At 41.6% G+C, this 21868-nt stretch overlaps 1 protein-coding gene across 2 annotated transcripts; it reads right to left on the reverse strand.

The window, feature by feature from the left end:
• Nucleotides 1–6176: 6176 nt before the first annotated feature.
• On the reverse strand, nucleotides 6177–21523 carry LOC109975987 (hepatitis A virus cellular receptor 1 homolog). Of its 2 annotated transcripts, none has more exons than XR_010668715.1 (8): nucleotides 21283–21523; nucleotides 20805–21128; nucleotides 20337–20549; nucleotides 20127–20210; nucleotides 19934–19962; nucleotides 18454–18522; nucleotides 7465–10182; nucleotides 6177–6472 (listed from the first exon to the last, which is right to left on the reverse strand). XR_010668715.1 is itself a non-coding variant. In XM_065963387.1 (8 exons), the coding sequence occupies exons 1-7, from the start codon at nucleotides 21341–21343 to the stop codon at nucleotides 10048–10050; spliced, it is 915 nt and encodes a 304-aa protein (XP_065819459.1). In that variant the 5' UTR covers nucleotides 21344–21523; the 3' UTR covers nucleotides 6177–6472; nucleotides 10039–10047. The 2 variants fall into 2 exon arrangements, 1 of the variants encoding a protein (XP_065819459.1); XM_065963387.1 differs by having other exon boundaries at nucleotides 10039–10182.
• Nucleotides 21524–21868: the final 345 nt, after the last annotated feature.

Genomic DNA, 21868 nt, shown 5'->3' on the forward strand with positions numbered 1-21868 from the left:
AGTTGTAACTTTACTTTGGATTCTTATTTCTTCTCTTTGTTGATGGTGGCGTAGAGGATGCTGGGATCTGCAGAGGCTCCTGCAGCAGTAGAAGAAGAAGAAGCTTTGATGGAGGCATAGGTCACTGAACCATCGTCAGCATCGTCTTTAGCACAAACCTGGAGATAGATCACAGAGCATTAAATAACACAAAATGACATCATTAAATGCAAAGTGCAAGTTGATACATCGAGAATGAAGTCAAAATATAACATTGAAATTTGTTTTGTTTCTAGTAACGTCTCCACATGTCATGCCGTGCTGAGAAATGTTATGTATAAATGTATGTGTGGATTCATTAATACAGAAAATATGATCACGATGTCTCTGACTCCGCCCACACTAAGTGACTCAAGGTGTTCCTCGTGTCTCTGGAAACACTGGTCCAGATGTCTCCTTGTGTTCGTAATTACTGACAAACTGTAAACTGTAGTGATTATATCCCTTCGTTGATGTCCTGTGTTTATATTTTTTGTGCTTTTTTATAATGATAAGGACCAATGGGTCTGAAATAAAGTATCAAGTAAAGTATAACGTGGAAATGTGAAGAATAAAGTGTAAACGTGGACACACTGATAGCACAGCCGATACTTGTTGACCTGAGCTTCATGACTTTAATAAAGACGTTTTTAAAGTTCACATCCATCCTGACTTTAACCAATCAGACAGCTTACCCGAGCTTCTCTTTTCCCCTTCTTGTTGTATCTGATGGAGGCGTAGGAAACCCCGCCTTCAGGATCAGCCTACACAGAGAAGACAACAAAACAGCTGCTCAGTAACGTTTATCGTGACCTGTGCTTTTGATTGGAGCAAATTAAAAAAACTGGTTATAATCTTATCTAGGGGTAGCAGATAAAGGGAGAAGAGCAAGGGCCCCAGGACAGAGCCCTGTGGTACCCCACATAACTATGTACTGAGAATGTTCTGTCAGCAAGATAGGAAAAAAAACAATCTGTGAGCCCACAGTGTGATACGTTCCTGGTGCTCTGAAGTTGCATCACTATCAAACTTCCCTTTTTATCGTTGTCACCCTCTGAAGACTGAAGAGCAATTTATCACACTAATCTAAGGAAATTATGATTTTAAGGTGGGGGGGTTTCTGCTCTTTAAAAAAAACACTTGCGTGCTGCTGATGACTTCCTGAACCTCCCACAAGTGGACAGATATAATAAATAAGATTAGTGTAATGGAAGGAATGACTCTTTCTCTGTGTCTTCACAGAAATGTTTTTTTAAACTTCTGAATATGCAGGATGAATTGTGAAAAGCTCATTTGATGGTATCCAAAGAATGACCCTTATGATGTCTTAATTTATCAAGCCTCTGTTTTCATCTTAATTTTCATCACAGTCTCCGTCTGAAGAACTTCTCTCTACTCTTATGTAAAAAAATGTTATGAATCCTGTTGTGTTTTTGCACTTCAATCTTAAAAAACCTCAGCTCAGATCAATGAAGAATTCAAAAAAGACTCTGCTATGGTCACATGTAGCGAGCAAACACAGCAACAAAGAGGGTAAAGTTGTGATCTCACCGTGTCCTGACCGGTCCCTGCAGCAGACCGAGACCCTGCAGGGTCTGAGGTCAGCTCCTGGACAGAAAACACATCACATTATGCATTCAGTGCAAACATTGTTAGGGAGCTAAATAATAATAACACCTGCAATGTAATGCAGTAGATTTATGCATGCTTCAAAACATCTTAAGTCTGTCAGCAGGGGCATGTCCAGACTTTTCTGACTTGGGTGGACTCATGCAGGGTGGTATGCCTGACAACAGGGGTTGCAAATTAGCCTAGAAACATGTATGCATGTCATCTACTTTTTATCTTACATAAGAAGCATGTTCCCTACTAATAAAGTCAAATAACATATTAACCTTTGTCAAATTCCCAGAGGGGCAATCAAGGTTTCAGTAATTCATTTTAAAAACTTAACTGTTTAAAAAGTAAAAAGAAAAGAAAAGATGTTTGTGGAAAGTCACAGAAAGATTTGCAACATCAAAACTTCACAAAAGCTACAGGCAGAACCTGTTGCCCAGTTTTGAACATAAGCCCCTCCTCCTCCAGGCAGACAGCCAATCATAGTCTAGAATTTTAGAACGGCACCAAGCGTAGCGAGTCAAGTTTTACGGAGGGCCCTGCCACCCCTGGCAGCCCCCCTGGACACACCACTGACTGTTGGTTCAGTTCAGTTTAACTAGAGATGTTTTGAAGTATGACAGACAAAAAGTGTCTCCATGAAGCTTATTGATAGTTTATCATTATGGACTTTTCATTTCAGAGGCTGTAGTTTAATCCATTTATCTGACATCACTGCAGTAGACATATTCTGTTTGCCCTGGTTATCTTGAAAAAATAGATGTCTGTAACTTGATTGTGCTCAAGAAGCTTGAGCTTATACATGAAATATTACAAAAAGAGGCCAGGCAGACCAAACAAGGTACACAAAGAAATGCCTCCTGTAGGAGTTATGAGGGTTAAGAGTTTGATGGGAGAATAGGCAGAACAAAAACATGCTCCAGGACCATTATTGCTTCTTAACAAGCATTTCTTTACATTTTTGTTCAGCAGCCGGTGAGAACAAACATCATAATCAAACGTTTTGGGACTTACAACATCGTCACTCATCTGCGTTCTGTTTCCTACAGAGACACAGAAACAGCTGGACTTTAGCTTCCAAACAAGAAATATGGATCATCCAAACTTCTAGATATTAAAATGTAGAGGTTAACTGAAGCTAACAAACATTCAACTTCTGTAATTAAAGCTTTTTTTTTCTTCATGAAAATGTTCATCTGTGCTCTCACCTTTCCGTCTGATGACTTTCACAACGACCACTAACAGAACTATAAAAACCACCACGGGCACGAAGATCAACCACCAACGCCAGTCTGCCAGAAAAATGAAAATATGTGAAGCATGATGACCTCAGACTTCTGTCCTTAATCAGAATCAAACACAGAGAGCAGAAGACAACAGGAGACCCTTTTTTTAGGTGATTTTGCTGTTGCTTTTGTACTTTTACCTGTAGTAGCAGCTGTTGTCGTTGGTGGTTTTGTTGTTGTTGTTGTTGTTGTTGTTGGTCTTGTTGTTGTTGGACTTGTTGGTTCTGGTTTGGCGTCCTCACCTGAAGTTGAGATAAACTCAACAAAACAAACTGTTCAGCACTAAACTTGTGTTTTAATATAAAATTCAAACTTCAAATCCAAAAAAACTTTTAATATTTGAAGTATTTCCAGTCCAAAGTAAGGATGGAGATATTATAAGAGAAACACAACAAGAGACAAATTAACTTCATCAGAGTCTTTATAATTATTGTAATGTTTCAGTTTATTGTTTGAATTAGAAAAGTTTTGTTTGAAAAGATTATTGAAATACTTACTCTTGTTAACAGAGAGATGAACTCGAGTCACATCACCTGTTCTTCTTCCTGATATGTACTGTAGACACTCATAACGTCCAGCATCCTCCTCTCTGATCTTCTTTATAACCAGAGAACAGTCCTCTGTAACTCTCAGTCTGTCTGATTTAACTCCAGAGTTTCTAACCTGACCATGTGCAACCAGCTCTACTGCTGCTCTGTTTCCTGAATCAATGAAGTTCCATGTCGTATATTCACACTTCTGTTGACCTTGTATCACAGTTTCACAAGACAACGTGGCGTCCTCTCCCGTGAAGCTTTAAATGTGACTCTTTTAACTTCAGCTGCTGCTGCTGATAAAATGACAAAGAATAAAGTAAATCAATAAAATGTTGATTATATTCACAATCAGTTTGAGAATAATTCTTCATCTGTGGTTTCTCAGAGTTCATTAAATCCATCATGTTTAAAAAAAGGTTAAATATGTGATATAAATGTTCTTACCAGCAAACTGAAGCAGCGCTGTGAGAAGTAAAGAAGTTTGAATCCATTTGAGCTCGTTCATGGTGATTCTCCGTCTCTGTCCTCCCGTTGTCACGCTCCTAACTGTCTGAGTTTGCTCAAGGACACCTCAGCAGAGCTCAGGAGGTGATCTGGCACCAGCTACCAGACCAACTTCTATATTTGGTCTTAAACCCTTAAACCAGCGACCCTCCAGTTCCCAACCCAAGTCCCTACAGACTGAGCTACTGCCGTTTATCGGTTAGGAAGGTTTTTTTTGCCCTCCAGCCCTCCGCGCTGGTGACGTCACTGAAAGCTATGAATAGGAAGGGGGTGTTGAGAGGTGATAGTAGAGAATGATGCATGTTTAAGTGTGAAATCAGTACAGCTCAAGTTGTCACCTCATTACTACAAATTGAGGCATCTAACACTTAAACTTGAAAAACACAGTCAACAAAAAAATACATACATAGGTTAGGTGTCTTGCCCAAGGACACATGCAGGAGCTGGGGATCGAACCCCCAACCTTCTGGTTGAGCTCATCTTATACATAACAACAGATGATCTCAAGATGACACTGTCTTTGAAATTGTTACATTGCATCTTTGCCATATTGCCTGCAGAGGGCGCCACCGTGCCTCTGTGTTTGGTCGAGGATCTGCTGAACTGTTCCTGTGATTTTGTGCACCCTGGTTAGAGCTGGAACCTCCTCTCTGTAGTTCAACCATAGACTGTAAATATTACTGGACGATCCCTGACCCGTCTGTGACATAGGCAGAAAATGAGTCCAATCGAGGGCCGCATCCATATTGGATTTGCAGTCTCAACCTAACTTCGGATCAACCTAACGACAGCAGTAAGGCGGGACCGGCGGGACTTAACTCCGCCCATTCAGCTCGACGTCAGCAGTCCACTTGACAACATAACTAACAGCTAGGCTGCTATCATCAACTATTCCTGCTCGTCCTGAGAAAACTCTACAAACAGTAAGTTAACATTTAACTTTTCTACAACACAGTTAAAACTAATTATATTCAACCCAAATATTTAATTAAAGTCTTAAAACTACACTTTTTTAAATATACAACTATGGTTATTAGTTATTTGTCAGAGCAGTTAGACTTTGTCAGTGTTAGCAGAGAAATACATTAACAAAGTTTTATCCATAAACTGTAAATAAATATGAGACATCCAGAAGAAATCAATATTACAAAGCATACAGTTCATGTTACTGTTCTGACAAAAAGAGGAATGTCTGTGTTTTATATTTACTGATGTCAACAGCGATGAGGTGAACATGACAATTGAACAAATAATTATTTAGTATTTATTATAAGACATTTGTTTTCTATTGAACCTGTGAAGTCATGGAGTCTGTGGACAGTGTCAGCTTCACACCAAAAACTAAGTATTAGAAAAAATAGTATTTAAGACTGGCATCTATTATGATGAGTTGCAGCTACCTTGTTCAATATTATTCCTGCAGATGTGGCTCATAACAAAAAAACAGCCTGAGCTGTCACATGTAGTTAACTGTACATTTTGTCTTGTCTGAGGCATTAATTGAACACCTTTGTATTTCTCCTATAGACACAGTGTGGATTATTGGTGACTGGTCCATCGAGGTGCCCAGAGAGCTGCAGAGACAGAGGAAGAAACCTGAGCCTCAACAACATCTGTGTTTGTTGGTTCTTCTGGGGTGGACTTCAGTTGCTTCTCTTCAAGAGCTCGCTGTGAGGGAGGTCTCCCCCGGATGGCCTGAGTGATGTCACCCACAGGCTGAGAGCTGAGACGGGTTTTAAACCTCTTGACAAACCGTTACACCGCGCCCGCCTGTCAAGCTGGTCAGCTACACGCCTTATTGTGAATAACTCTTATCCTTCATCAAATCAAAACTGATGAGTCATCAAAACATTCACCCCCCCGTACAGTGTGTGTCCATCGAGACATGAGCTAATCACACCTATTTGTTTGTTTTGTACCAAGCTGTAAACATGTTCATCTCTGCTGTAAAAACAGACTTTTTTTAATGTTGTTTTTCAGATTAAATAAATATTTCTATATAAATGCACTCCTTTATGTCTTTCGACATTTTTTTTTACCAAATACTAATGTAGTTCATTTCTGAAAGTGGGATGGAACAGAGTCATTGCAAAAATATGCCCTTAAACACAGCCCCATTTTTAAATCAAGATACATGGAGAGTAAATAAGATCAATAACTTGTGAATAAAAACACAGTTAAAAGTGATTTAGAAATGTAGTCTTCCCAGATCAATATCACATAATATCAACTTCTCCCATCTAAACTGGACAAAGGGTTTTAAAATGGGAAGAAAATGGTTTGATTGCAAGTTGTTTGGAGGAGATCTTTTTTTATTTGAACAGCATGAATACAGTCTTCCAAAGTGCAAACCCTCCTCCTCCTCCTGAAGCTTGTGGAGCTCCTTCATGTACTGCTGTCTTATCTGCTGGCCATCTTCTCTCAGCAGAACTTTGACTGTTGAAAAGTCATTCTGAAGAAGCTTGAGCATGTGACATGGATCCAGGAGAACATGAACTTTTAGTGAGGGGTCTTCAGGATGACAAAGAAAGAGAGAAAATATCAGTTATTCATTAAATCATTTTTTTGTTCTCATCTATTTTTCTGTATTCATCTGTGCGTAAGAACACATTTATAAATTCAACAGTGTACTACTCAGACAACAAAGGTCCAGTATTCAGGTAATCAACATCTATTCAAAGTTAAGAAGATAAACCTCAACCTTATTGTAATCATGCTGTTTTCAGCTCTCTCACTCACACAATGATATTCCACATCAAATGGTCTCAGATTTTGTGTGAGGATTAATTAAGCAGTTTATTGTGGATAGTACTTCATCTTAACATGAAACAAATATAACCTGAATTATTTAAATCATTAACAGGTCCCAACTCTCTGTGCTTTAGTACAGAACATACAGTAACTCATTTATTATTAACATGAGCTCAGTACATGGCTGTAGTCTTCAAACTATTTCTTATATTTTATATCTATGTGCTTTATATCTTATTTTCATTCCATATGTTATTTATATTTTATATTTCTACTGCTATATTCTGTGTATGAGTTCAGTGAAAATTAATATGGTTATTAATATAGTTATTTTTTTAAATTTGTTAACAGTTTGCTCAAATCTTAAGACACTACATCAACCATGTAACATTAATGTCATCCTCTATAACCTACACAGCACATTAGGTTCAGTTCAGTTTATGTGACTGACGGATAATTACTACACAAAGTTTGTTTTTTAATGTCCACATTTACGTGGAGTATAACATTCATCATAACGTCAGATAACCATATTTACAGTCTGTGGTTAACCACCGAGATGAACCTTTAGCTTCTAACATCACACAAACTCATTATTTTCAACATCTTAACAACAAACATTTCTAAACCATTGACCGTAAATAATGAGCTACACAGTTAGCCGACTGGTTTACAAGCTAACCTAAATAAGCTAGGTCCGTAAATATAAACACATGAGTAAGCAGTAAATATAACACTACTATATCACTTACCGAAGAAAACTGAAGCATCAACTTGTTGGATGGTCTGTTAACCGCAGAGCAAGCCATGTATGTTGTCAGATCTGTGTTAAACAAACTCTCCAAACGAAGTAAAAAAGAGGAGAAATCAGACGGATCAAGCTGTTAGCCTCCTGACCTCCTGACCTGCTGACCTCCTGACCTGCTGACCTCCTGACCTCCTGACCTGCTGACCTGCTGACCTGCTGACCTGCTGACCTCCTGACCTCCTGACCTGCTGACCTCCTGACCTGCTGACCTCCTGACCTGCTGACCTCCTGACCTGCTGACCTGCTGACCTCCTGACCTCCTGACTTGCTGACCTCCTGACCTGCTGACCTCCTGACCTGCTGACCTCCTGACCTGACAGACAGATGTCGCGCGAAGAGCTGTCAATCAAATCTGCCTCAACCCTATTATGGGCATAGTGTTTTCCTTAATAGAATAAAATCCGATGAGTTATAAAAAAATTCACCCCCCCCCACAGTGTGAGCAGAAGGGGCCGTCAACTTCAAACAGATTTGACATTACAGAGTTCTTCAGTGTCTCACAAATGTGCAAAAACAATTAAAAAACCTCAATCACATCTAAAAGATATCATCAATACTTTCTGTTCAATGATAAAGGAAGAATGTGTGACTTTATGATCCAGTAGATGTCGCCCTTAAGCACCAGCATGAAACCAAAACAAACTGCTGTTTGGCCACGCCTCCTCCATACTGAAGCCTCCACTCTCCTCCAGAGACACACCTCCAACCCCTCTCCATATACATTAACAGGAAGGAGTTAAGCGTAAGCAGTGGACAAAATCGTCTTTGGCTCGAGCTGCAATTGCCTGTGGCCTGCATTGTTGTGTTAGCATGCTGATGTTAGCAAAGTTAAGTTAGCTTGTAGCTTCAAATTGTATATAAATTGATACAGATAACAATCTAAAAATGCTTATGTGATATCAAAATAATCAGTGAGTATGTTCTTCTTCTCTCTAGTTCTTGACTAAAACAGCTTTTATACACAAGGGGAGGAGCCGGCCGTCCCGTCCATGTAAACACGGCTCTGACAACAACACAGCCAGCGGGACTCGAGCTTCTCACTCATTGTAGACAGTCATGACTCAGAGACACATTTACACAGGATAGACTGGATTTAAGATATATTTAGGTGTAACATGTCGCACATTGTTCCTTTAGTCTCGCTGGGCAGGTAAATGTCGCTCATCATCGACATGAATGTAAATAAGATATTTTTCAAAGAAACAGACCATCAGATCAACAACAGAAACGTATAGCTGCCTCCATATTTTCCAGGATTTAAACGTTAACAAACATGTATATTTCACTTCTTAAATTGAACACATTGAGCTGCACACAAGAAGTATTATTACAAAACTCAGACTAACTGTGTTTAAGGTATAAGAACGCATTCATGAAATGCTATTTTATGATGTTCAGAAGAAAACATTTCAACAACTGAACCCTCATGTCTCTCTCCTCTCTCTTCTTTTAAGCGTCTAATGTGGAGCTGCATCAAGAGAACTATTCCTCACCTTCCTCTTATTAGTAAAGTGTATATTACCCCACTTTCTGGTTCCTCCTTCCTTTATCTGTTATGAAGTTCACACTCTATCGATTTAGCCTTTTATGGGTTTCAACAGACTCTCGGATGTGACTTAGTCAAGATGATCGTTATCTCACTTCCTCTTCTCAGTCATGTACCTCTCAGTACATACAGAATGATCTGAGCAGTGATGAGAAACTACAACTTAACACATGCACATCAAAGTGCCTGCTGCGTATATAAACTTATTTTAAAAGCTGGTTCATACGGAGCCCCTGAAGTCCCAAAAGTGGAAAAAAATATCTTGTGCACTTGAGTTATCATCTAACTTGTGCACAAGATGCTATGTTGTGCTCACAAGTGAATATCCTGTGTGCAAGGATTAAGACAAGAAACAGTCAGCGCTCACACACACTAGCATGTAGTCAAAGGTTCGTTAGTATCGTGTTCACACAAGATATTAACTGGTGTGCCCAATATCTTTTTTTAACTTTTGGGACTTCAGGATCTCCGTAGATTTACATTTCATGCAGAGGTATTATGCTAGGTCTTTGTGCTACTAGTAAACCTACAACGCCCTCTTTTGAAGGAAAAGCATCTTAAAGCAATAACTCTTGAAAGTTAACAACACAAAGTCTCATACAAACACATCTATCAGTATCTGTTTTCTACTGAGCCCTGCAAGGCTCAGGTGAGACAAAAAATAAAAAGCTGTCGATCATTTCGACAAATCCATGCACACTGATTTACAATCTGTGGGCACAGATTCCTAAATGGTGCACACAGATTTCAAAACAGTGCGCACGGTTTTTTAAACTGAAAGTGTGCCTGCAGATTGCAAATCCATGCACACGGTTTACAAATCCATGGGCACTGTTTATAAACTGTGCACACAGATTTGTAAACCGTGAAAAAAGGATTTACAAATGGCTTTTAATTTTGTCCTACCTGAGCCTTGTAGGGCTCCGTAGTTTTCAGTGTAGAATGTTGAAAAAACCTGAGTTGTAACTTTACTTTGGATTCTTATTTCTTCTCTTTGTTGATGGTGGCGTAGAGGATGCTGGGATCAGCAGAGGCTCCTGCAGCAGTAGAAGAAGAAGAAGCTTTGACGGAGGCATAGGTCACTGAACCATCGTCAGCATCGTCTTTAGCACAAACCTGGAGATAGATCACAGAGCATTAAATAACAAAAAATGACATCATTAAATGCAAAGTGCAAGTTGATACATCGAGAATGAAGTCAGAATATAACATTGAATTTTTTTTTGTTTTTAGTAACGTCTCCACATGTCATGCTGTGCTGAGAAATGTTATGTATAAATGTATGTGTGGATTCATCAATACAGAAAATATGATCACGATGTCTCTGACTCCGCCCACACTAAGTGACACAAGGTGTTCCTCGTGTCTCTGGAAACACTGGTCCAGATGTCTCTTTGTGTTCTTAATTACTGACAAACTGTAAACTGTAGTGATTATATCCCTTCGTTGATGTCCTGTGTTTATATTTTTTGTGCTTTTTTATAATGATAAGGACCGATGGGTCTGAAATAAAGTATCAAGTAAAGTATAACGTGGAAATGTGAAGAATAAAGTGTGTTGGGGTTGTATCAAGTCAACTTTGGTTATATTCTTGGACCCAAAGGGGATAACAGTTATGGCTTTAACCATTAACCAACAACATACAACACAACTAAGCCACAGCTTGATGTCTGCTTTGCTTAAACCACAAAAATTTAAAGAAAATATAATTTTCTTCCGAAGGATCCTTTTTAGGATTTTAACTTTGGATTACTGTGCATTTACAGTGCAATAAAGCTGGTTTATTGAAGACCTCACACGGGGCACCATTTGTTGGGGTTGTATCAAGTCAACTTTGGTTATATTCTTTAATAATTATACTTAATTATTAATAATATAAATAAAATATCATTAAACTATGTTTAATCTCGTTTTGGGGCACCAACCTGTAATCAGGTAAATATAACCAAAATATCACTCAAATCAGTCTCAAATTAGTTATTTAATTACTAATATTATTAATAATGAATAACTATATTTAATAAATTGAAGGCGTGAAATCCGTACACAAAGCCTTCGCACCCAGCTTATATCACAATGCAAATACACCAGTAATCACAAACAACTGCTCTCTTAAATTATAACAGAATTTATTTAAACAAAGCAACATCAATCCAAAATCAATGAATTAAACAAATAACTATTATAAACTAATCTAAGCAACAAACATTATCAAGCAAAGGCTTGTGGAAGGGGTGTGAATGTAGGTGTGTGTGTGTGTGTGTGTGTGTGTGAGAGAGAGAGAGAGAGAGAGAGAGCGAGAGAGAGAGAGAGAGAGAGAGAGGGGGGAAAGAAGAAAGGGGGGGGAGATGGCTTCGTACCCTCGTGGTCGTTCACGATGGCGCAAACCTAACAAAGACCTGGGTGCGTGCGCGTGTGGATGAAAGGGAGAGAGAAGGGGGGGGAAGATTACTTCGTCCCACGTGGTCGCCCTTCCGATGGCACACACCTAACAAAGGCCTAAATGTGGCCTTAAGGTCTAAAAGAGACTGAGTTCGGCCCTACACAATCTGTGTCTCTGAGGCGTCTGGATAGCCGCGAGTGTATAGATCGCTGTGCGTAATGGCGCGGTGGTGGAGTTGGTCTCCAGATGTACGTTTACACGGGAATATGTGTGTATGTGTGTATGTTCGTAGAAGGGGAAATAAAAGAGAATAAAAGAGAATAAAAGAGAAATGCGTGCCTGAAGAGGCCGGATCACAGTCCGACTCCCGCGCCACAACTCGGAGTAATTCCCTTCATTCACAGAAACAAACCAATAGCCGAATTCAGGTTAATACGGCTTACACTGGCCTTTCTGATCAGAAGAGTAATACCCGGTTATAACGCTGTTACGCTAAACACATATAGGACGCAGCGGTCCGAAACAACAAGAGTTTTAAACAGTTAAAACTCAGGACGCAGGTCCAACAAAGATAAAAATTACAGTTTCTGCTTTGATCAACAATTGTTAAAAAAACTCTCTAAAGCTAATTCTGCCCAGACCTAATTAAGCCTCACTTGTGAATCGCTTTGTCCGCAATTGGTGAAAGGAAAAGAGTCCGGCGATGGAGCAGATCTTCTGTCCGTCCTGGTGCAGAGGCGTCTGATGGCGGCGAGGGTCCCTTACGGCGAGAGCGGCTTCGTTGGTTCTCCGTCGAGTGGAAAGATGTCCTTTGATGTCCTTTCGTTGCAGGACGGAATAAGACCGTTATCTTTCTGATGATCTGTTATAGTCTGACGCTCTCCGAGAAACTGAGATGCGTTCACTGGACAATCCGAGCTCGGAATTTAGAACACTGCCGGCCGCGGATTACCTGCGCGCCAAAAACTTAAAACAAAGGAAGATTGTTGCAGGAAACAGGAGATAAGCTTGGATCTCCGAGCACCAGAAGTCAGCGCGTGAAAGAGGGCGAGCAATGGAAGTCTTGGAGCTTTGTAGCATGGCCTGCTCCATGGGGGGTCTACCTCAGGTCCCCTCCAATGAGGAGAGAGAGGTTCCGGTCCCCCCTTTACTTCACACGTAGGTGTGAAGTACCGCAGGGGATTCTGGGATTAAGAGTCCTTTTAGGCCTCTTTGTGATCTCAGTGAATAACTCAAATGAGGCTTTTACAGAGGTGCAGGCCCAAGTCCATTGTTTGACTGTCCTAAGCCTGCGTGGCCCAACATCCCCCCTTTGTCCTGAAGAATGGGATTGCGGGTCGCGGTCTTTAGGGCAAATAGGGCCAACAGTCCATGTGTTAGGAGACAAATGTTCAAATAGTTAGTGAGCAAAAGTCAATACATTTTGAGAGGCATTCGGTCTGGGCAGACACTGAGGCAAAGTCTGGGCAGACTGTCTAACTATGTCTAAAGCTAGGCATAAAACATAACCAGGCATTAGCAAAGCTTTGCTACTCAAGGTGCATTCTTTAACAAAACAAATGAAACAAACAGACAAGAGGAGGGGAGAAAGAGAAGAGTATAAGGTGTAGGTTTGTGGGCTAACTCCTAGCCTGGGCAGGAGTAAGCCTGTGGGAAGGTGTTTGTGGCATGTAGGTGTGTAAATGTACATGTACATTATGTGTCTTCCTACCAATGTCAAAACACAAAACAGGGACTAGGAAACATTCATGTCGGTAGAGTGACATTGTTGTGTTTCTAGAGTGGAGGCTACACCCCCACTCCTATGTGGAGTCAGAATCAGGTTCTCTGTAAGCGAGGGAGTCCTTAGGGAGCTCGTAGGGACTCCGGTTATACCTACCCTTCTGTCTCAGACTACGGCCATCCCGAGAGTTCTGTTCGGATCTGGTAGTGATCAGTTCTCCAGGCTGGAACCTACTCTGTGGTTGAGTCCCACCTTCACCCCCCTGGCTCTGTTCTCTATTCTGCCGGTGATATGGTCTCTTATTCTTAGCACAAGGCAACTTGTTGCCCTCACGTGACACGTGACGTAAGCGTGTCTGCCAAACCGCCTGTGCGAATCTCTTAATCTCTTTCATACTAAGCTGATGTGTACGACTATGCAGGGTGACATCTGAACGCACGCAGCCATGCAGATTGTGCATGAAGATGGACTTGAAAGTTGGGTTCTCTTCCAAACCTGGAGCCTCACATCCCTGGAAATATGCAGATCTTAGTCGCCAGTAAAAATCTTTGGGGGCCTCGTGCTTCTGGTGCAAGACACTGAAAGCACTAAGAAGGGCAGATGCAGGGTCAATGTAGGTGGAGTATTCCTGGCGCAAAGCATTGCAGAGCGCAGAGTACTGGTATCTGATCTCAGGCTGAAGGGTAGTCGTGAAGTTACGGACACTCTTGGAAGTTGTCTTCCAGATCAGCCTGAGTTTTTCTCTTGTGGATGCATCAGGTACCTCGCTGAGACACAGGTTAATCTCTCTGAGGTAATCATCGATGCAGAGGTCTGAGTTATCTGGATCAAACCGCTCTACATCCTGTGCCATAGATTCAATGAGCCTTATGCGCAGTCTTTGATCTCTGGGTAGAAGGGAGCCATCCCAGTCATCTGAGGTTTGGATATTCCTCAGCCGTGAATCCTGCAATGGGAACCTACAGGTAGCAGGAGGGGGCCTGGTGTTATCTCTGCCTCTGGGGGCTGAGAAGTCACCCCCCTTCCTATGTGGTGATTCAAACCTGTGAAGGTGTGAAAGGGTGTCACAGTTGTCAGAGAACTGGGGCGTTTCCCCAAGGAGCGGGGCTCCACAGTCAAAATCAGGGAAAACTAGACTTATTTCCTCAGTCCTTGGGTTATCCTGGCTGCTCGGTTCTTTACTGAGCTTTTTCAGCAGGGTTGTTTGATCTCTTAAGGGGCTTGGTCCAGGATCAGAGTCATATCCTGACGATATGTCTTGCTCCATGCTTACCTGTGCTCCCTGAATTAATTCAAACATGTCCAACACTTTCTGCTTGGCAGTTTGTAAGTGCTGACTAACAGATTTGTTTCCTTTCTGCAAGGATCGGACCTTTGGTGGGAGTGTCCCCATGAAATCACGGACACTCCTAGCCGTAGTCTTCCAGATCCGTTTCAGTTTTTCATGTGAGGACGCATGAGGCAGGTCAAGGAGACAATGGTCAACTTCTCTAAGGTAGTCGTTAATACTTGAATCTGGGCTATCTGGGTCAAAACGCTTCAGATCTTTGGCCTGAGGTTCTATCTGCCTGGTTCGCAGGCCCTGACCCGAAGGCTGGCAAGGGTCGTCCGATTCGTCTGACGAATCGTAAGCCCTATGGTTGTCACGGTAGTAGGGTTGTAACCGTGGCGGGGTTTGTGTTCGGCTCAGACGTGGCCGTCTATCGTGGGACAGGTAGCGTTCGGTGCCCAATTGGGCCTGTGTCTCCTCCCTGTCTCTAGGGGGAGTAAAGCCTCTCCTCCTGCGGGGTGAGGGTTCTCTTCGCTCAAAGCGTATTGCAGAACGCGGGGGCCCTTCATCTTTAATCATCCAGCTCTTTACCGGGTGGTCTGAGGACGTGGGCGCTTTTGTGCCTGGGTCGACCCGGCGGTGCCTTCCCCTCTCCTCCAGATCCTGCAACATGTCTGTCTCCCTCCTCCAGGGACTTGTTTCAGTCTCCCATCCTTCGTCTGAGGTTTCCTCAGCTGATCTGGGGGCTGCAGTACTTATCTGCCTATCCTGAAATCTGGGTACCGTGTCACTTCGTTTCTTCTGTTTGCCAGTTTGCTGCTTTCATGCAGTGTTTTATTCTCCTCCTGCAGGGTCTTGCAATTTTCCTGCAAGGTCTTTAGTTTATCCTGCATTCTTTCGAAGTCGTCCCACAGGATCTGTCCTTCTTCTAGTACCCGGGCTAGCTGTTCCCGGTGTATCTCATTCTGCACATTTGATTTGCGCTGATAAAGGAGGAGAATTTCGCCTAGAACATCTGAAATTGTGCGTGTTGGTTTCCCAGTTGGTTGATTTGCATATTCAACCAAGCCCTTTAGTTTCTCTTCACATGTGCTGAGGGTGTAGGAGTTCAGGCAGTCGAGCTGCTCTATAGGGAGGTGGATAAGATTAGCAACTACGTCTTGAAGGGGTGGATCATCTGATCCATAGTGAGCCTTGGCCCATGGTTGATGTATGTCTTCTGCATACATTCTGTCTTTATTAGGGGTGATCCTGGCTCGGTGGTTGACAAGATCAACTAGCTCTTCTAACTTCTTATCACTAATGCTAATTGACTAGCTATATAGGTTGACACTCTCCTCTAAGGAGAGGCTCGTCAGACCGGCAGCAGTCTCTTGCAGTGCTGCGTCGTCTGATCCAAAAGGAGTCTCAGCCCCCGACTCACCTAGGGTCTTGGTACACAAGAGCAAATCTTATCTAAGTTTCCCAACTGATCACTGCAGTCTATCCTGGAAGATAGGAGAGGGGATTCACACCTCAAGTCCTCAAAGGAAGGGAGGAACTCACACCTCTCAGACAGCTGGCTATGCAACAATGATGAGGTTACACTCTCATCTGGCCAAATGGCTCTCAAACAACAAGGAGCACCACAATCCTTTAGTAGAATACTTCAGGATCAAAATCTAGATTAATGCAACAAATCAAGTTCCTTGATAAAGTCACACTAGCTGCATCATTATGTCCAATTGTTGTATGGACCCAAAGGGGATAACAGTTACGGCTTTAACCATTAACCAACAACATACAACACAACTAAGCCACAGCTTGATGTCTGCTTTGCTTAAACCACAAAAATTTAAAGAAAATATAATTTTCTTCCGAAGGATCCTTTTTAGGATTTTAAGTTTGGATTACTGTGCATTTACAGTGCAATAAAGCTGGTTTATTGAAGACCTCACACGGGGCACCATTTGTTGGGGTTGTATCAAGTCAACTTTGGTTATATTCTTTAATAATTATACTTAATTATTAATAATATAAATAAAATATCAATAAACTATGTTTAATCTCGTTTTGGGGCACCAACCTGTAATCAGGTAAATATAACCGAAATATCACTCAAATCAGTCTCAAATTAGTTATTTAATTACTAATATTATTAATAATGAATAACTATATTTAATAAATTGAAGGCGTGAAATCCGTACACAAAGCCTTCGCACCCAGCTTATATCACAATGCAAATACACCAGTAATCACAAACAACTGCTCTCTTAAATTATAACAGAATTTATTTAAACAAAGCAACATCAATCCAAAATCAATGAACTTAATTAAACAAATAACTATTATAAACTAATCTAAGCAACAAACATTATCAAGCAAAGGCTTGTGGAAGGGGTGTGAATGTAGGTGTGTGTGTGTGTGTGTGTGTGTGTGAGAGAGAGAGAGAGAGAGAGAGAGAGAGAGGGGGGAAAGAAGAAAGGGGGGGGGGATGGCTTCGTACCCTCGTGGTCGTTCACGATGGCGCAAACCTAACAAAGACCTGGGTGCGTGCGCGTGTGGATGAAAGGGAGAGAGAAGGGGGGGAAGATTACTTCGTCCCACGTGGTCGTTCACGATGGCGCAAACCTAACAAAGACCTGGGTGCGTGCGCGTGTGGATGAAAGGGAGAGAGAAGGGGGGGGAAGATTACTTCGTCCCACGTGGTCGCCCTTCCGATGGCACACACCTAACAAAGGCCTAAATGTGGCCTTAAGGTCTAAAAGAGACTGAGTTCGGCCCTACACAATCTGTGTCTCTGAGGCGTCTGGATAGCCGCGAGTGTATAGATCGCTGTGCGTAATGGCGCGGTGGTGGAGTTGGTCTCCAGATGTACGTTTACACGGGAATATGTGTGTATGTTCGTAGAAGGGGAAATAAAAGAGAATAAAAGAGAAATGCGTGCCTGAAGAGGCCGGATCACAGTCCGATTCCCGCGCCACAACTCGGAGTAATTCCCTTCATTCACAGAAACAAACCAATAGCCGAATTCAGGTTAATACGGCTTACACTGGCCTTTCTGATCAGAAGAGTAATACCCGGTTATAACGCTGTTACGCTAAACACATATAGGACGCAGCGGTCCGAAACAACAAGAGTTTTAAACAGTTAAAACTCAGGACGCAGGTCCAACAAAGATAAAAATTACAGTTTCTGCTTTGATCAATAATTGTTAAAAACACTCTCTAAAGCTTATTCTGCCCAGACCTAATTAAGCCTCACTTGTGAATCGCTTTGTCCGCGATTGGTGAAAGGAAAAGAGTCCGGCGATGGAGCAGATCTTCTGTCCATCCTGGTGCAGAGGCGTCTGATGGCGGCGAGGGTCCCTTACGGCGAGAGCGGCTTCGTTGGTTCTCCGTCGAGTGGAAAGATGTCCTTTGATGTCCTTTCGTTGCAGGACGGAATAAGACCGTTATCTTTCTGATGATCTTTTATAGTCTGACGCTCTCCGAGAAACTGAGATGCGTTCACTGGACAATCCGAGCTCGGAATTTAGAACACTGCCGGCCGCGGATTACCTGCGCGCCAAAAACTTAAAACAAAGGAAGATTGTTGCAGGAAACAGGAGATAAGCTTGGATCTCCAAGCACCAGAAGTCAGCGCGTGAAAGAGGGCGAGCAATGGAAGTCTTGGAGCTTTGTAGCCTGGCCTGCTCCATGGGGGGTCTACCTCAGGTCCCCTCCAATGAGGAGAGAGAGGTTCCGGTCCCCCCTTTACTTCACACGTAGGTGTGAAGTACCGCAGGGGATTCTGGGATTAAGAGTCCTTTTAGGCCTCTTTGTGATCTCAGTGAATAACTCAAATGAGGCTTTTACAGAGGTGCAGGCCCAAGTCCATTGTTTGACTGTCCTAAGCCTGCGTGGCCCAATAAGTGTAAACGTGGACACACTGATAGCACAGCCGATACTTGTTGACCTGAGCTTCATGACTTTAATAAAGACGTTTTTAAAGTTCACATCCATCCTGACTTTAACCAATCAGACAGCTTACCCGAGCTTCTCTTTTCCCCTTCTTGTTGTATCTGATGGAGGCGTAGGAAACCCCGCCTTCAGGATCAGCCTACACAGAGAAGACAACAAAACAGCTGCTCAGTAATGTTTATCGTGACCTGTGCTTTTGATTGGAGCAAATGAAAAAAACTGGTTATGATCTTATTTAGGGGTAGCAGATAAAGGGAGAAGAGCAAGGGCCCCCTGGACAGAGCCCTGTGGTACCCCACATAACTCAGAAGACTCAGAGACACCATCACCAATACTTACTGAGAATGTTCTGTCAGCAAGATAGGAAGAATCTGTGAACCCACAGTGTGATACGTTCCTGGTGTTCTGAAGTTGCATCACTATCAAACTTCCCTTTTTATCGTTGTCACCCTCTGAAGACTGAAGAGCAATTTATCACACTAATCTAAGGAAATTATGATTTTAAGGGGGGTGGGTACTACTCTTAAAAAAACAACATGCGTGCTGCTGATGACTTCCTGAACCTCCCACAAGTGGACAGATATAATAAATGAGATTAGTGTAATGGAAGGAATGACTCTTTCTCTGTGTCTTCACAGATATGTTTCTTTAAACTTCTGAATATGCAGGATGAATTGTATAAGGCTCGTATGATGGTATCCAAAGAATGACCCTTATGATGTCTTAATTTATCAAGTCTCTCTGTTTTCATCTTAATTTTCATTTTCACAGTCTCCGTCTGAAGAACTTCTCTCTACTCTTTTTATGAATCCTGTTGTGTTTTTGCACTTCAATCTTAAAAAACCTCAGCTCAGATCAATGAAGAATTCAAAAAAGACTCTGCTATGGTCACATGTAGCGAGCAAACACAGCAGCAAAGAGGGTAAAGGGCAACATAAAAACTTCACAAAAGCTACAGGCAGAACCTGTTGCCCAGTTTTGAACATAAGGCCCTCCTCCTCCAGGCAGACAGCCAATCATAGTTTAGAATTTTTGAACGGCACCAAGCGTAGCGAGTCAAGTTTTAGGGAGGGCCCTGCCACCCCTGGCCGCCCCCCTGGACAAACCACTGACTGTTGGTTCAGTTCAGTTTAACTAGAGATGTTTTGAAGTATGACAGACAAAAAGTATCTCTATGAAGCTTATTGATAGTTTATCATTATGGACTTTTCATTTCAGAGGCTGTAGTTTAATCCATTTATCTGACATCACTGCAGTAGACATACTCTGTTATTCCCGGTTATCTTGAAAAAATAGATGTCTGTAACTTGATTGTGCTCAAGAAGCTTGAGCTTATACATGAAATATTACAAAAAGAGGCCAGGCAGACCAAACAAGGTACACAAAGAAATGCCTCCTGTAGGAGTTATGAGGGTTAAGAGTTTGATGGGAGAATAGGCAGAACAAAAACATGCTCCAGGACCATTATTGCTTCTTAACAAGCATTTCTTTACATTTTTGTTAAGCAGTCAGTGAGAACAAACAACATAATCAAACGTTTTGGGACTTACAACATCGTCACTCATCTGCGTTCTGTTTCCTGTAGAGACACAGAAACAGCTGGACTTTAGCTTCCAAACAAGAAATATGGATCATCCAATCTTCTAGATATTAAAATGTGTTGGTAAACTGAAGCTAACAAACATTCAACTTCTGTAATTAAAGCTTTTTTTTCTGCATGAAAATGTTCATCTGTGCTCTTACCTTTCCGTCTGATGACTTTCACAACGACCATTAACAGAACTATAAAAACCACCACGGGCACGAAGATCAACCACCAACGCCAGTCTGCCAGAAAAATGAAAATATGTGAAGCATGATGACCTCAGACTTCTGTCCTTAATCTGAATCAAACACAGAGAGCAGAAGACATCAGGAGACCCTTTTATAGTTGTTTTTGTTGTTGCTTTTTACCTGTAGTAGCAGCTGTTGTTGTTGGTGGTTTTGTTGTTGTTGGTGGTGGCGGTCTTGTTGTTGTTGTTGGTGGTGGTCTTATTGTTGTTATTGGTGGTCTTGTTGGTGTTGTTGGTGGTGGTCTGGTTGATGGTGGTCTTGTTGTTGTTGGTGGTGGTCTGGTTATTGGTGGTCTGGTTGTTGGTCTTGTTGGTTCTGGTTTGGTGTTCTCACCTGAAGTTGAGATAAACTCAACTCAACAAACTGTTCAGCACTAAACTTGTGTTTTAATATAAATTTCAAACTTCAAATCCAAAAAAAGTTTTAATATTTGAAGTATTTCCAGTCCAAAGTAAGGATGGAGATTTTATAAGAGAAACACAACAAGAGACAAATGAACTTCATCAGAGTCTTTATAATTATTGTAATGTTTCAGTTTATTGATGGAATGAGAAAAGTTTTGTTTGAAAAGATTATTGAAATACTTACTCTTGGTAACAGAGAGAAGAACTCCAGTCACATCGCCTGTTCTTCCTCCTGATATGTACTGTAGACACTCATAACGTCCAGCATCCTCCTCTCTGATCTTCTTTATAACCAGAGAACAGTCCTCTGTAACTCTCAGTCTGTCTGATTTAACTCTAGAGTTTCTTCTAACCTGCCCTTCTACAACCAGCTCTACTGCTGCGTTGTTTCCTAAATCTAAGAACCATGTCGTATATTCACACTTCCGTTGACCTTGTATCACAGTTTGACAAGACAACGTGGCGTCCTCTCCAACTCTGAATGTGACTCTTTTAACTAGAAATGCGGCTGTTGAGAAAATGACAAAGAATAAAGTAAATCAATAAAATGTTGATTATATTCACAATCAGTTTGAGAATAATTCTTCATCTGTGGTTTCTCAGAGTTCATTAAATCCATCATGTTTAAAAAAAGGTTAAATATGTGATATAAATGTTCTTACCAGCAAACTGAAGCAGCGCTGTGAGAAGTAAAGAAGTTTGAATCCATTTGAGCTCGTTCATGGTGATTCTCCGTCTCTGTCCTCCCGTTGTCACGCTCCTAACTGTCTGAGTTTCTTCAGTAGTGCTTCTTTAAAGAGACGCTGCATCTACTTCCCTTTCTTAGTATGTCATCACTTCCTCATTTTGACTTCAAGCTGGCCTGATATGTTCATTTCTATGAATGTGTCATAGTTATTAAAACATGATGTAACATGTTTAAGTGATCATAAACTGATGATCATTAAGATGAGCTGCATCGATCAGTAAAGAGGTCAGAGGTCACAGCAGATGGTGATGACTTTGAAGTTCAGCTCTTTGGTGTATTTGTTACAGAGATGTGTTACCAAAAAAATAAAAATAGGACGGAGGAAGGTAAATGTGTGAAGATTGAGAGTTCAGATAAATGTCTGAGTAGTGCAACGTTCCTCTTTAGATGGTGTTTCTGATAATCAGTCAGGTTTAATAATAATCTCTGAATGTCCGTTGTGTTTGAGAGAACAGAGATCAGATGTTATTTTAGTGCTCTGAGATGTGTTGACACCTCAT

Source organism: Labrus bergylta, chromosome 15, assembly GCF_963930695.1.
Source record: "Labrus bergylta chromosome 15, fLabBer1.1, whole genome shotgun sequence".
Lineage (NCBI taxonomy): Eukaryota > Metazoa > Chordata > Actinopteri > Labriformes > Labridae > Labrus > Labrus bergylta.